General features: G+C 43.0%; 1 protein-coding gene across 1 annotated transcript in view; it reads left to right on the forward strand.

Moving 5' to 3' along the window:
- grin2db (glutamate receptor, ionotropic, N-methyl D-aspartate 2D, b) overlaps window positions 1-14,050 on the forward strand; it is a 57,698-nt gene that overhangs the window by 33,635 nt on the left and 10,013 nt on the right. Inside the window, 8 exon segments of the mRNA XM_030393596.1 lie at window positions 1,335-1,488; window positions 2,576-2,701; window positions 3,563-3,792; window positions 4,149-4,309; window positions 8,843-8,912; window positions 9,024-9,141; window positions 13,204-13,301; window positions 13,303-13,440. Coding sequence (XP_030249456.1) covers window positions 1,335-1,488; window positions 2,576-2,701; window positions 3,563-3,792; window positions 4,149-4,309; window positions 8,843-8,912; window positions 9,024-9,141; window positions 13,204-13,301; window positions 13,303-13,440 — 1,095 coding nt within the window.

The following is a 14,050-nucleotide window of genomic DNA, read 5'->3' on the forward strand; positions in this document are numbered from 1 at the left end:
TGTGTGGTGGGGGTGCCTGTGGTTCTGATTGTCTGCCTTTGTGAGCAATGTGTTCTCATTGTCGGTGCCGTGTCACTTGCGCATGTGTGAAAGGTGGTTCTGTGTGTGTGTGTGTGTGACTTTATATTTATGGCTCTGCATATTTTCTGTTGCATTTTCAGACGACAAGCCGCATAGTAGCATGCCTCCGCCTGTGCTCCTATTTCCTGGGTGACCAGTTAAACGCTATGTGGCACATCAATCGCTGTGAGAGTTAGGGCCACTTAACCACCACGAACAATCAGACAGCTGGCATTTATTATACACACAAACACACACACACAAGTGTGCAGAGAATTGCACTGCAATAGAGGGCAAAAAATGTACACTTACACAAATGAGCTGGACAAAATATGCGGTGATCGCACTTTCCAGCAAATACTTTCCTATGGCATGTTTATCTGCAGACATACATATCACACATAGAAGCACTAACACACACACATTGTCAGACACCCCCTGGCTAGTTGCGATTAGTCCTTGATGTTTTCTAGGCACTTCTCTCTAAGGTTCATGATCCCCCATCAAGAAGGACACAAAGATGCTGGCAAAAAAAAAAGGCACACACAAACAGACAAGCATGCCCACACGCTCTCATACTCATACTGAGATCGATACGGATGCTGCTGTTTCATTGAAGCGTCCCGCTGTTTCTATCTTTGTCCCAGAGGGAACTTGCCAAACGCCAGTTGTCACACGCTCCGAAACTGTTCCACCTCGCTCCCCTGCTCTATCATTTATAACTTGAGCTCAGGCCAGGGCTGTCTGGCGAATCTATTTTCACATGCAAAAGGCCAAGCAAATTTTGTTTTCTCAAACTAATGTCTGTCTTTTGATCAGATGTTCCAAAGCCTGCCATTCTTTGATCAGGTAATCCAGAGACTTGGCAGAGTTGAGGGGAGGGTGCTTTGCTTTCCGCTTCGCTTCATTTTTCTGCTGATTTGTTCTAAAGAGCGGATGTGCCATGTCTAATGTAGATTAACATTTCACTTGTACAATCAGCAGACACAGCGGTTTTTCAGGTCTTTCTAGATGGTGGCAAGGAGGAGACGGGCCTCAGCTCATTTTATATGCTAAATAGATGCACCAGAGACACGTGTTCAGTATTTGTAGCAAATTGAATTCTTGGCCTTTCCCATGCAGGCACATTTGAGAGGGTCAGGGTGAAGAAATGTCACTATCTCACCTGGAAAAGAACCTTTGTGGACTGTTAAAGATTGGCTTTGTCTAACTACATCTGCTACAGTAATTATTAATTAGATTTCTCTCTTACCACGGATTCTTGTCCCCTTCAGGTGGTGTACAAGCGAGCAGATATGGCCATTGGCTCGCTGACTATCAATGAGGAGAGGTCAGAGGTTGTGGATTTCTCTGTCCCTTTTGTGGAGACGGGAATCAGTGTAATGGTCTCCCGTAGCAACGGAACTGTCTCACCATCCGCTTTCTTAGGTAAGAGGCTGTGTTTATGTGCGGTGGGGAGCTGATGTACAGAATCTAATCTAATTGTAAAGTGTTGAGTTTGCATAAAAAGCCTCAGTCTTTGGCTGCTGGTCCTTAACATCTAGATTAGCCGTTGCTGCTCTTGTCTTCCAAACATGTAGTTTCACTCTGTCAGCAGTGTTGGGGCACCAGCGGGAAAACATTGTTATTGGCCTTTAGACTGCATTGAGATGATTGTAAAAAAAAAAATAAATAAATAACAGGGAAACAGTGTTTATGGACTTGGAGAGAAAATGCTCCAGTGGTTTCTATTTTTACTGCATACAAGGCTCATCTCTGGATATGTAGAACACAATGTGCCAGTTTTATTAAACTCTCTTGTTCTATTGATGATAATGATATTACAACCAAAAATAATGATTTGACAATGCAGTACAAAATCGTTTTATTGTTTATTCAGAGTTTTATTCTTCTTGTCCCTACAGTTGATTATTAGAGTTTGACACTAGAAGGCTGTTTTCACATTCTTTGCTGAAAGTGGACATTTTCTCTGGTCTCAACGAAAATCTGATTTTCAGAGGCAGGCCTTAGAGCATGTGTTGCGACATCAGAAATAGTTTGGTGTGGTGTTTAGTGTGATGTGAAAAGACAAGAAGGAGACATCTTTTGTCCAGCATTCAAAAGTTTCAAATGTTTGTGTAATCATTTATTGTGGAATAAATGGAATGCAACTTATGTAGAAATTGGCATTTTGTGCGATTTGGCAACCCCCACAGTTTCCGAGTGCAACACCACTGCTCTACATACAAATCATAGGTCTGTAACAAACAAACAAAGCTCATTACACCGTCACAATGTGATGTGTTAAAAGCTTGTATCTTGAAGTAAACATGTATGTAACATTGTGATCCTACCCTCTATCCACTGATGTTACATAGTGCAGAAACAAGTGATGATAGGGTGGAGTGGCTGAGACAAAGAAACAGTTCACTCTATTACAGGACACTGAACCATCAAAATGATTTTAATTCGTGCAGTTATTTTAAGATTAAAAGGTTACATACTGTTTTAAATCTTCTTCTGTTTTCCTGCGTAGAGCCCTACAGTCCAGCGGTGTGGGTGATGATGTTTGTCATGTGCCTGACCGTGGTAGCTGTGACCGTCTTCATTTTTGAGTTCTTCAGCCCTGTGGGCTACAACCGAAGTCTCCAGACTGGCAAGAGTAAGTGGTTGGTCCAAGGTGTCTGTCTTTCCCGGTCTAATAGATAGATCTGTTGCAGCGCGGGTCAAATGGACAAACGTTGAACAGACTCCTGGAATGTAATTTGAAAAATTCCAAGTCAAAAGGATTGATTTTTTTAGAATGATAATGAACTTTTTTTTATTTCTATTCTCTCACATTAAAGATGTACTGTTGGATATTTTAAATGTGCTGCCCTGAATCCCTAACTGTGAGTGTGGTGAAGTGGAAATTATACCTACAGTAGGTTGAACTGCATCCAAGTATTCTCGATATTGAAGCAGCCATTTATTATTCAACAGCATAGTTTGTACCCCTGTGATATTCAGTATGCCTGATGCCTCGGTCCAATACCCAACCCGACTCGCCTCTTTTACTGCATGATTGCTGTGCTCTACATAATTTTACCTTTCTGTCATCCTCCCATATATCCCTCTCTTTCACTCCCATCTCTCTTCATCCTTCCACCTTTATTCCTATCGTATAAAGGCAGGAGTGTTTGAGCCCTTTTAAATGGTGATTTGCACATTGCGGTTTAATTATTTGTAAGATCACGTAGCAGCCGAATTGAAAGCTGCCATCCTAGAAAATGTATAGGCGCTGCCTTGTGAGCTTCGGTGTCAAAAAGCCTGCAAGGTATTTTCATATATAGCAAACTCCTTTTACAGATCATTTAGGGATCTGTAGTTTGAATCGGCTGCTTCATTCGCAGTGAGACGCTGCTGAATTCACCATTGTGTCTGTCGTGTACTGGCTGGATTAATGTCTAGAAAAGTTACAACCACTCTCATAAATCCTTCTCTTTTTCTCTTCCTATTTTTCCCTCCTCATCATTTTGGCCAGAGGCTGGAGGTTCCACTTTCACTATAGGGAAGTCTGTATGGCTTTTGTGGGCCATTGTCTTCAACAACTCTGTGCCAGTAGAGAACCCCAGAGGAACCACCAGCAAGATCATGGTGCTGATCTGGGCCTTCTTTGCTGTCATCTTTCTTGCCTCCTACACTGCTAACCTGGCTGCCTTCATGATCCAGGAGGAGTACATTGACACAGTGTCAGGCCTCTCGGACAAGAAGGTACCCCACTGCTTGAATACTGATTAAGTAGGGAAAGCAGAGGGAGAATTAAAGTCTTAGAGTGAGCCAAATTCCATGCATTTGAATGTTAAATTGATTAAAGCACAGGAATTTAGAAATGAATAAAATCTAATTTAACCTAACTCAATTACCACAGTTCTCGGATACTTAAAAAGACACTTCTAAATACTTCTTTAAGTCCACTCCCTGCTCTCTTTTCAAACATTTGATTTGTGCACGGAGTGTTGTAAGTCAGTCTGGGAAGTGGACAGAAATAGGTCAGACAGATTGGTGCACAGCCTGGTGTGTCTCATGCCCCCTCCGTCTCCCTCCCTTGCCTCCCTTTGCTCCGCTAGTTTCAGCATCCCGAGGAGCAGTACCCACCTCTGAAGTTTGGCACAGTGCCCAACGGGAGCACAGAAAAGAACATCCGCTCCAACTACCCAGACATGCACCAGTACATGGGCAAATACAACCAGAGAGGAGTGGAGGACGCCATTCTGAACCTCAAGACCGGGTATGTCTACTATTCCATGAGTCTGTCACATTTACATGTAACCCGCTACGTCTCTGTCTTTCTACACATCTTGCATGTTATTTTCCCACTTTATGTTTAGTATAGCTGAAGAGACAAGGAAATTGGGTGAGAGAGAGAGAGCGGATGACATGCAACAAATGGTCACATGTCTGATTCCAACCCAGGGCCACTGCAGCGAGGACACAACCTCTGTCCATGGAGCACATGCTGTGGGGCTGCCCAGAAGTTGTTAAAGTTGTTCAGACTTCTCTGTCAAGGCAAATTTAAAACTACTCGTTATTTGCTCGAGACATTAAGTATTTTTGCCTATGTAGGCTTACAAGAACAACCTAGATGCTTATGTGGCAAATGATTAATTACAGAAGTGTGAGCAGAAAACGTTTCAAAATAACTAATTTACATGACAGAGTTGCTCTACTGTGAAAGACACAGACGTGCACAGGTACAGGCTATTGTTGCTCGGGCAACAGCCCGTTTGCCCTTAGTAGCTGAGCTACCCCCCTGGAGAGAGTGCCTTTTTTTTTTGCTGTTGTGTCTACATCAATACAAAAAGCCCATGGAAGTGTTAAAACAAATTAAATCGCCATATAATTAAAACTTTTTTTCTGTAATCAAAAGATTATTTTATTTTGACAACGTCAGCGATGCCCTCTGCCCCTCGTCACGTGACTTTAATCTGACACACTGAACACTGCGGGTGCGCAGTACAGTTTGTAGGTGTACGAGAGGGAAAGTTTGTCGGTCAGGTGAGTTTTAGAAGTTATGGAGATCACAAATGCTCTGTGAATAATACAAAAAAGTATCCACCTGGCCTCGAATAATGTGCAGTTCTTAACGTTTGCCTCATGTCATGCAACATTGCCTTTTATTAACGTTAACCTATATGCTAGTAACATGAACCAAAGGAAGCTAATAACAACTCATGAGCAGGAGCCTGAATGATGTTTTGTGTCCCCAACGGAGCCTTCAAGGCAGCGCAGGGTTGGGGTTAGGCATTCAGTTGTGATGGTAAAGGTTAGGGTAAGGGGCTAGGGAATGCATTCATTTAATGAGTCTCTTCACTAAGGTAGAAACGTGTGTGTATGTGTGTGTGTGTTAGTGTGTGGGGGCGGGGAGTGCCTTCCATGCAGCGCTGCCTTGAAGTCTGCGTTTGGGGCACAAAACACCATTGAGCTACCAGAAAACATGGTAGTGGATTTTCACTTCGTCCCGTCCCAGTCCCATGACAGAATAAAACAATGAATATGCTCCATTGGATGTGATGTGACCAGTGTTGGGGAGTCGTGAACTACATGTAGGCTAGTTAAACTACGAGCTTAAATACATTTTGCAGTTGTTTCAAAACCGACAAGACAACAGGCCCCTTTTTTTATTTCCTTATTTAGACTTTCATTGTTTTAATTTGTTATTTATTAACAAATGTTATTTAATTTTTAGATATTTTTTATTTCATTTATGTATGAACTGTGAGGAAAGAAATTGTACTTATAGTTTAATTGCAATGAACTGGCAAGTTTTTTGCTATGATTTTATATCATATGTTCATTGTCAACATTTTTTTCTAAGTGGCTTTGGTTAACCAAACTAGATTTATCCCTGGAGTGGTTTTGCTGTAGTTTAGGGCTGGGACGATGCATCAACATAGTCGATGACATAAAATCGTCGACATGAATAATTTGCGTTGACGCATCGTCCCAAATAGGAAGTGGTAGTACCTGCGGAGGCTGAGAATAGCCCCTCTCACACAGAGACGCTGCATTAACGCCACAGCGGCGGTTCGTCAATTCTCCGCCATTGGTCATTTACACAGTGCGAAGTGCCGCTGGAATAAAGACGAACCGCCATGTAATTCACACAGAAAGCTGCGTTGCCGCTCCTAAAGAGACGTGACAGTACACGTCATGATGATGACGTTGGGGTGTTTCCCAGGTGTCCCCTCTGTCAATCTAAACCCGTGGACCGTTTATAATGTGCAGTGATTGAGAACCCGGCCCCCTAAACATCCTGGAAGATGAAAGAGTTACGTTTTTCGCGCTAAATTACATTATTACATAATCGCCATCAGTAAACAGGTCGTTGGTGACTCTGTCACTTGTGGGGACGGAGGCTGTTTTCTGGGGGAAAGTTCACTGAAGTCTCGGTCGTGAGGCCTGACCATCGCGGTGATTTCTATCAAAACAACCACTTGAGGGAGTTAAAGGTTTTTGCCGGTGACAGACGCTGTTTTTCGAGCAGAAATGTGACGAAGAGTTGGTAGGACAGGCGGGAGGACAGACGCTGCTCTGCCTACAACTGCGGTATTTTTTTCCTCATATAAGTTACCAATGATAGTTACAGTTACTACGTTACTTTTGTTTGGTCATGTAACGTTAAATTAATCATTAGATTAGTCAACTAATTGAAAAAATAATCGCTAGATTAATCATTTGAAAAATAATCATTTGGGACAGCTCTACTGTAGTTTAACTTCTTCCAGCAATAAAGAAATGGTAGTTTGGAAAGCTATTTTCAAAGTAGCTTCACCAACACTGTTTTTTTTTTTTTACTTTTTAATCATGCATTATGTATTCATATATTGTCAATATGCTACATGAATGGGTTAATGTGGCATACATATATATATATATATATATATACCTTTTGAACCTTTTTCCAGGTTAGAGCAATAGCCCCTCCAAATGTCTGTGCACATCCCTGCTGAAAGATGTAAGAGTCTTAATGACCATGCAAACAAAATCTGCTTTAAATTAAGTCAACTCAATGTATTGCCTTTCAACAACTAATCAGGGTTCTCTAAATTATTATTTTTTTTAAATAGTGGACAGCTCAGGTCATTGAACATGGTGATTAAAAGTGGTCATGAAATTATATTTGTTAAATAAATAATCATGTAAGCTAGTCATGATTAGCCTTTATGATTTAGTTTATAAAATGTCAGAAACATTGTGAAAAATGCTCCTCACTATTTCCCAGAGCCTTATGGTGCTGCCTTCAAATTGCTGCTCTTGTCCACCCGATAGTACAAAACCCCAGAGACTCTTCATTTACTATCATAAATCATAAGAAAATCAGCAAAAACTTACATTTAAGAAGCTCGAACCAGCAAATGTTTGACATTTTTGTTTGAAGAATGATTTAAATCATGGATAGATCATCAAAATAGTTGACAACTAATTCTTTCAATCAACTTTGATTAATTGATGAATTTTGATTGGTTTTGATTGAGGTGCCACTAAAGAGTCAACAGCAGAATTTTTGCTGTTGTCCTCTAATGACACTGAAAACTCGACTATTGGCCAATTGGTTGGCAATAGTCTCACCAAAGGCCCATCAGGCAGCTGTTTTGGAGTGACTGTATCAGACACTCTCCCTCAGAAAGATACTGCTGCCAGGTTGTCATTGAGTTTGAGATGTTCAGATTGCCTCTTAACAATCCAAGGATTTCTTGTATACAAAAGTCGAGATTGACAGCTCTTTCTTAAACTTTGAAAACAGCAATACAATCTCATCAGTAGGTCTGCTATACAATCTACTGTATTTCCATCAACCCATCTAATGATAGTTTGCACCCACAGTCCATCATGCATGGTGACACTCCTTTCAACTAACATTTCACATCTTTTATCACACTTCCAGCTTTCCTGCACAGATTCTCTCACCTTTACTCTGTCTCCACCTTCGCTGCTATGGCCACCCTCCCACGCAGTGCAAGCAGCATTTCCCTCTTCACTCTCTTGTAGAATCTCTATCACCCGTCATGTGTTGGATAATCCCAGTTTACTTTATCCTAAGCCTCTGTCATCGCTTCTCCCTCCCCATTTCCTTGACACCACAATTATAATTTAACACGCGCAAAAATGAGAAACTTCTGCTTTTCTCCTGCTGTCTTTTTTTTTTTTTTCACTCAGTGCTGCTTATCTTTCCCTTCCTGTTCCTCCTCATCTGCCCTCTTATCTGAACCATTTCTCTTATTTTCTCCTTCTCTTTTTTGGTCCATTTTTTCGCCCCTTCCCAGTGTGCCTTCTCAGTGTGTCTGTATTTAAACTTTATAATCCTCATCACTCTCTGGCTCTATCCCATGTCTTTTTCCCCTGAAGTGTGTAAATCTTTCCCCCCTCTCTCTCACTCCCTGTCACTGCGCACTTCGCACCGTATAAATCCCCATCCCCCTCCTCCCCTCCTCCTCCACCACCTTCCCGCTTCCTCTTACTCACACATCTCTCCCTGATCTCGGCCTTATTTTATTCTCCTTGTGTTTTCACTCTTTCCGCCAAGCCTGCTTTACTATTCCACCCTTCCTCCCTTTTCTTGTTATGATTTAACTTTTCATGCCCTCTCCATCATTCTGCGCCTGTCTGCCGCATATTTTTGCACCACAACTCTCTTCCCAGGTACATCGCAGAGATCCACCTTCATGCCTTCACCCCTCCCCTTCCTCAGCCTGTCTCTCCATCACTCTGTTCCCTCTTTCTCAGTCAATGATGAATGAATTCTCCCTTGATCCCTTTACAGGAAACTGGATGCTTTTATTTATGATGCTGCAGTATTGAACTATATGGCCAGGAAGGACGAAGGTTGTAAGGTGAGGACGAACTCACACGGGCACATTTGCTCACACGATTCAATATGAGTTTGGCTCTTGGTTAGTTTTTTTTTTTTTTTTCTAAAATCTGGACATTGTCCTCTTTCCAAGGTGATGACCATAGGCTCGGGGAAGGTTTTTGCCACCACAGGCTACGGTATCGCCCTGCACAAAAACTCACGCTGGAAACGTCCTCTTGACCTGGCCCTGTTGCAGCTGGTGGGAGATGGTAAGAACCGTGGGGAGGGGAGGGTGAAGAGGAAAATAATTAGGACAATGGAGGGGCAAAGAGAAGGTTAGGGGTAAAATGACAGGATGGAGGAATGAGCGACAGAGTAGCACGAGGGTGGGGGGTGGATGGAGGACACAGGGGGTAGATGAATGAGAGGATGTTGAGTAGTGGATGGGGAGGGATATAAAGTGAGAGAGAGCAATAGCTGTGAGGTGTTTTGATTGTGACAGAGGGAATAACGATGTGTAGGAGAGGGGTGATGGCGATGGTAAAGAGGTTTGTAGGTCTCTTTATTGGGTACAAGGGAGGAGGTGGGAGCAAGAGGAGCATGATTTGTTCGTTTCAAGAATCGCAGACTTGATTCTGTTGGTGAAAGTGCTCATGCCCCTCCCCCCCATCTTCACTCCTCTCAGTCTTCCCTCTCCTTCCCTTTTTCCTGCTTGGGTGGGTAAAAAAGAAAAAAGGGATTTACTTGTGTGAGTCAGTGTTGTAAAAAAGGATCATCACAACTTGTGCGGTGACAGATTTACACTCATTACAGATTAGCTGAGACTGACACAGAGAGTGAGGAAGTGTGAGGAAAAGAAACCCAAAGAGAAACACCTGAAAATACCCTTAGCAGGAGATGTGGAGAGGGTGAAGCAAAAAAGAGAAAAAGAAAACGGATCAGATAATTGAATAATTGATAGCTATGGGAGCATTATTAGTATGCTGTCTGTCTGCTGAACACTTGTCTAGGCTTAATCCATGGGAGGATGTTTCTTGTTTGTCCAAGAGAATCTGTTTTTAGCAGTAGTTGTCAGTACACTAATGCTTGATTGTCATTTTACACAGTCCGCCACACGCATTTATTGTCTCAATCGGATGCTGCTTGTTTGGCTTTTCCTCATGTTTTAAATCAGCTTTGCTTATGGCGTGGCGGACAAAGCCCTTTAGCTGTTTCTGGCACGCAGACAGTTTAGCTGCTTACACACTGATAATGCCAATTTGGTGCCAAGATCTATTAAATAAGACTGGCGTCTGGAGCTGAATAGTTGGACCTGGGTAAGAATGTGTGTGTGTGTGTGTGTGTGTGTGTGTGTGTGTGTGTGTGTGTGTGTGTGTGTGTGTTTGTACACGTGCGCGCGTGTGCCTGCCTGCGTGCATGAAAAACAGAGAGCCCAGACAGCCTTGTCTGTTGTTTCGTTTAATTCTTGGTATATGACCTTGTCCTTGCTTGTGTAGCAGAAGCCCTTAACATCAGCTGTGTATGCGGGATGGATGTAGTTACAGGGTGGTGTTGAATGCTGAGGGTTCTAGGCATTATTGGAGTGGATTACTAAGGAAGAGGATTAGTTTGTTTGGATGTGGTGGGAGGAGGAGGTGGGGGGGCTCACATTCAGCGTGGCCTCAAAGGCGACATCTCAACAATCGCCCTGCGGCTCAAGGACTCAGCAACACACCTTCAGCTGGGCTAAATCATGTCACAGTGTTACATCATTATTGTACCCTGCCGTGTTGAGTCATATCATTTTACAACTGCATTAGAGGATAGAAGGGTACTAGAGAAGTCCGCCATGGCTTTGTCAACCCTGTGAGTGTGTTTTTTTTCTTGTTGTTGCTGCCTCTGGTGATTCATACCACAGCTCAAAGAGATGCTCCATTGATCTCACTACAACTTGTTTTCTGATAAAGGCAAAAGTGCTGAGTAGCAAGATTTCCTTTTCCCCTCTTATCAGATCCACTTCCATTTTTTGCATAGTATCAGGATTTTGATTTCAAGAATATATTATTCAGTGAGTAGATATTAAAAAAATGTGAGGAGCTGGCTTTGCAGCTCTTGGCTGGTCGGGTGTTTTTTTCCTCAGAAATCTTGCAATGAATGCTGAGAGGTTTGTCATGTTGTGATAAAAGCACAGGATGGTAGGGGTCACGGTTTACTGCTCAACAACTGTGGAGCTCAGCGTCTCTGGACATGTCTGGCATCATGCCACATCTGGCATACTGCAGAATCCAAAACATGCACACAGACACATTTACATATACACGCACACATGAAGACACACAGTTTCCTTTATTAAATAATGTCTTTGTGGTGCTTGCCAGCTTTGTGTTTGCACTGTGCCAGCTCTACCTGACCTGACCTGCCAGCAACGACAGAGGTGGAGTGTGGATTTGACACACCTGTCAGATTTGGCAGGCCTGAGCTGGCTGCGACTGAGAGGTAGAGACAACTGCCATCACAAAGGTCTGAGGGAGGGAAGAAGCAGGCGCTGTGAGAAAGAGTCGGATTGTGAAAGAGGGAGACGGCAAAGCACAAGATGAATCACTGGAAGTCAAATGGCAGGAAAGCCAGGAGATGAGACTTAGAGCTTAGAAAAAGGATTCAAGTGGGGCTTGTGAAGTGGAGGACAGACATGAGACTACCTGTTTATCGGTAACTCTCACTTAGACCCTTGCTGTTTTCACATCAGGCGCCTGTTTGGACACACAGCTGCTACTGAGGGTCAATGACACCGATAAATGCTCTTGAATGGGGTTAAAAAACAGACCTTTGTGTCTTTATATGTACAGTATGTGTGTATGAGTGAATCTGAGACATGGTAGTTGTTACCTGAGTCTGCCAGTGGGCTGCAGCACCGCTTAGTCCATCTGTTGCTGTAGCTGGAGGCCACGGCTGATTGGCTAATGATGTTCTACAGGAGACACATTAGCCAGATCACACAGATGACTGAGTCGGCTTCATCCAAGCTATGCAAGCACAGCTAATGAAGGCACAAATGAAAAGCTTGAGGTTTTGGAGAGCAGTGTGTAGTTATGCGGGTGGATGTGTGACTTGTGAGCTGTTTAAACCCTGCTTTTGAGCCTTTTGACTTGAAATAGTTCAGAGACTGTAACATGCAGAAAAATGCAACCTTCAGACCTGATCATTGCAGTGCTGCCCACCCTGCCATTGCTATTAGTGTAACAGAAAGCTCTCTGTACAAGTCAGTCCTGTTGAAGAATACACCACTTTAATTCCATGATGAATCATACCCTGCATCTTCTGGTTGTCCATCACTATGGTTACACCAGCAGCCTCTGCAGCCAATCAGAGGTTTAGCAGGGCAGCCCAGATTCATTAGGGCCAGTGAGATCATCAATGAACAGGCAGAGTAGTTAGTGGGTGAACTGGCCTTGCCTGGTTTCTAGCATTCCTAACAGATGGGAATCATGAATCCCCCAGAGCTTCCCACCTTGATGGAGATTTTGACCATCCTTCCAGCACAATTAAATGATTATGATCTTCTCCTTCTGCCTCTGTCTCTGTCCCTTCCTATCGGTTCTCTCTCTCATCACATTTTTTCCTTCTTTTTTCACTCCTCTCATCCTCTTCAAGCTGAGGAGTGTTCCCGCTGTTTGTCATAATGACACAATCTCAGCCTCTCGTCCTCCATCTCAGCTCCCCTTGTTCCAGCTCCCTCTAACTCTCTCTGTCTCTGTGTCTGTCTCATTTCCCCTGACGCGCTCGTGGACAGAGAAAGAATGCCGCTCACTCTCTCTCTTTGCAAAAATATTCTTCCCAACTCTCTCATTACCTCTCTCCGTCTCTCTCCCATGCTTGTTCAACCTATCCAACTATCTCACCGTGGCTCCTGGTTTCCCTTTCTTCTCTACTCCTCATTTACTCTGGGTTACAATGTTGAGATTAGGTTGTCGGTGCCATTTTACTTCTCCAGGCTACTTCATTGTTTTGGACTCTCTCTCTCTGTCTCGGTCTCCTTCTTCTTTGTTACTTCAGACACTGTGCTGCTTTTTGTATTACTGACCTTTAACCTTGACAAGTCACCTTGGATAATGGGCAAACAGCAAGCAATACTGTAGACCTATACTTTAGTGCTTATTAGCCTGTCTGTCTCCCTATGTGTCCCTTGTCACTATCTATCTATCTATCTATCTATCTATCTATCTATCTATCTATCTATCTATCTATCTATCTATCTATCTATCTATCTATCTATCACTCCCTTTTAACCCTTATCCGTTTTCTTTCTCCTGCTTCTCTTACTCATCCTTGCCCCCCCCTCATCCCCTTTCCAGATGAAATTGAGATGCTGGAGCGCCTCTGGCTGTCCGGTATCTGTCATAATGACAAAATTGAGGTGATGAGCAGTAAACTGGATATTGACAACATGGCTGGGAGTCTTCTACATGCTGCTGGTGGCCATGGGCCTGAGTCTGCTGGTGTTTGCCTGGGAGCACTTGGTCTACTGGAAACTGCGCCACTGCATGGCCACCAGCTCGGGAAAATTGGACTTTCTCCTTGCAATCAGCAGGGTAAGTGTTTTGTCTGTGGGTTAGGGTTAGGGTTTTTTTTTTTTTTTTTCTTGCACTAGCAAACGGAAATTCCGGAATGTATTTTGGTGCATTAGGTTTTTCCATCCACATTTCTTTTACCTTCAATTTAGTGCACTAAAACCATGCTACGCTATAACAGGACAACATAATTGGAACCAAAATGCTGTGCATGTAGCCATATCTTCATACATGTGTAAACATGTGTGCTCCTGTCTTTGTGCGCCCGTATCTGTTCCTGAGGGTGATCCTTAGAAAGTGTGAGGTCCGGGGTCAGTTCAATTCCACTCGGTCAATTCGGGAGATTAATTGAAATTCAATTCTGCTCACACCCTGGATATCCTGCTCCTTTGACAGTGACCTTGACAGAGCGGGCCCACACCATATGCATGTGATCATTGTAGCCTCACTGATAATAATTTATCCTTCTTGCCAGCGCAGTTGTAATTTATGCATTTATGTATGCGATTTCATTAACCAAACAAAACACAACTGTACTATAAATAGAAATAGATGTTTATCCGAAAAAATAGCAATATTGCATTTTTTTGGAAACTGGAACTTATTTAGATTGCCATTTCATGATTTTCAT

The sequence above is a fragment of the Sparus aurata genome, chromosome 17, assembly GCF_900880675.1.
Source record: "Sparus aurata chromosome 17, fSpaAur1.1, whole genome shotgun sequence".
Taxonomy (NCBI): domain Eukaryota; kingdom Metazoa; phylum Chordata; class Actinopteri; order Spariformes; family Sparidae; genus Sparus; species Sparus aurata.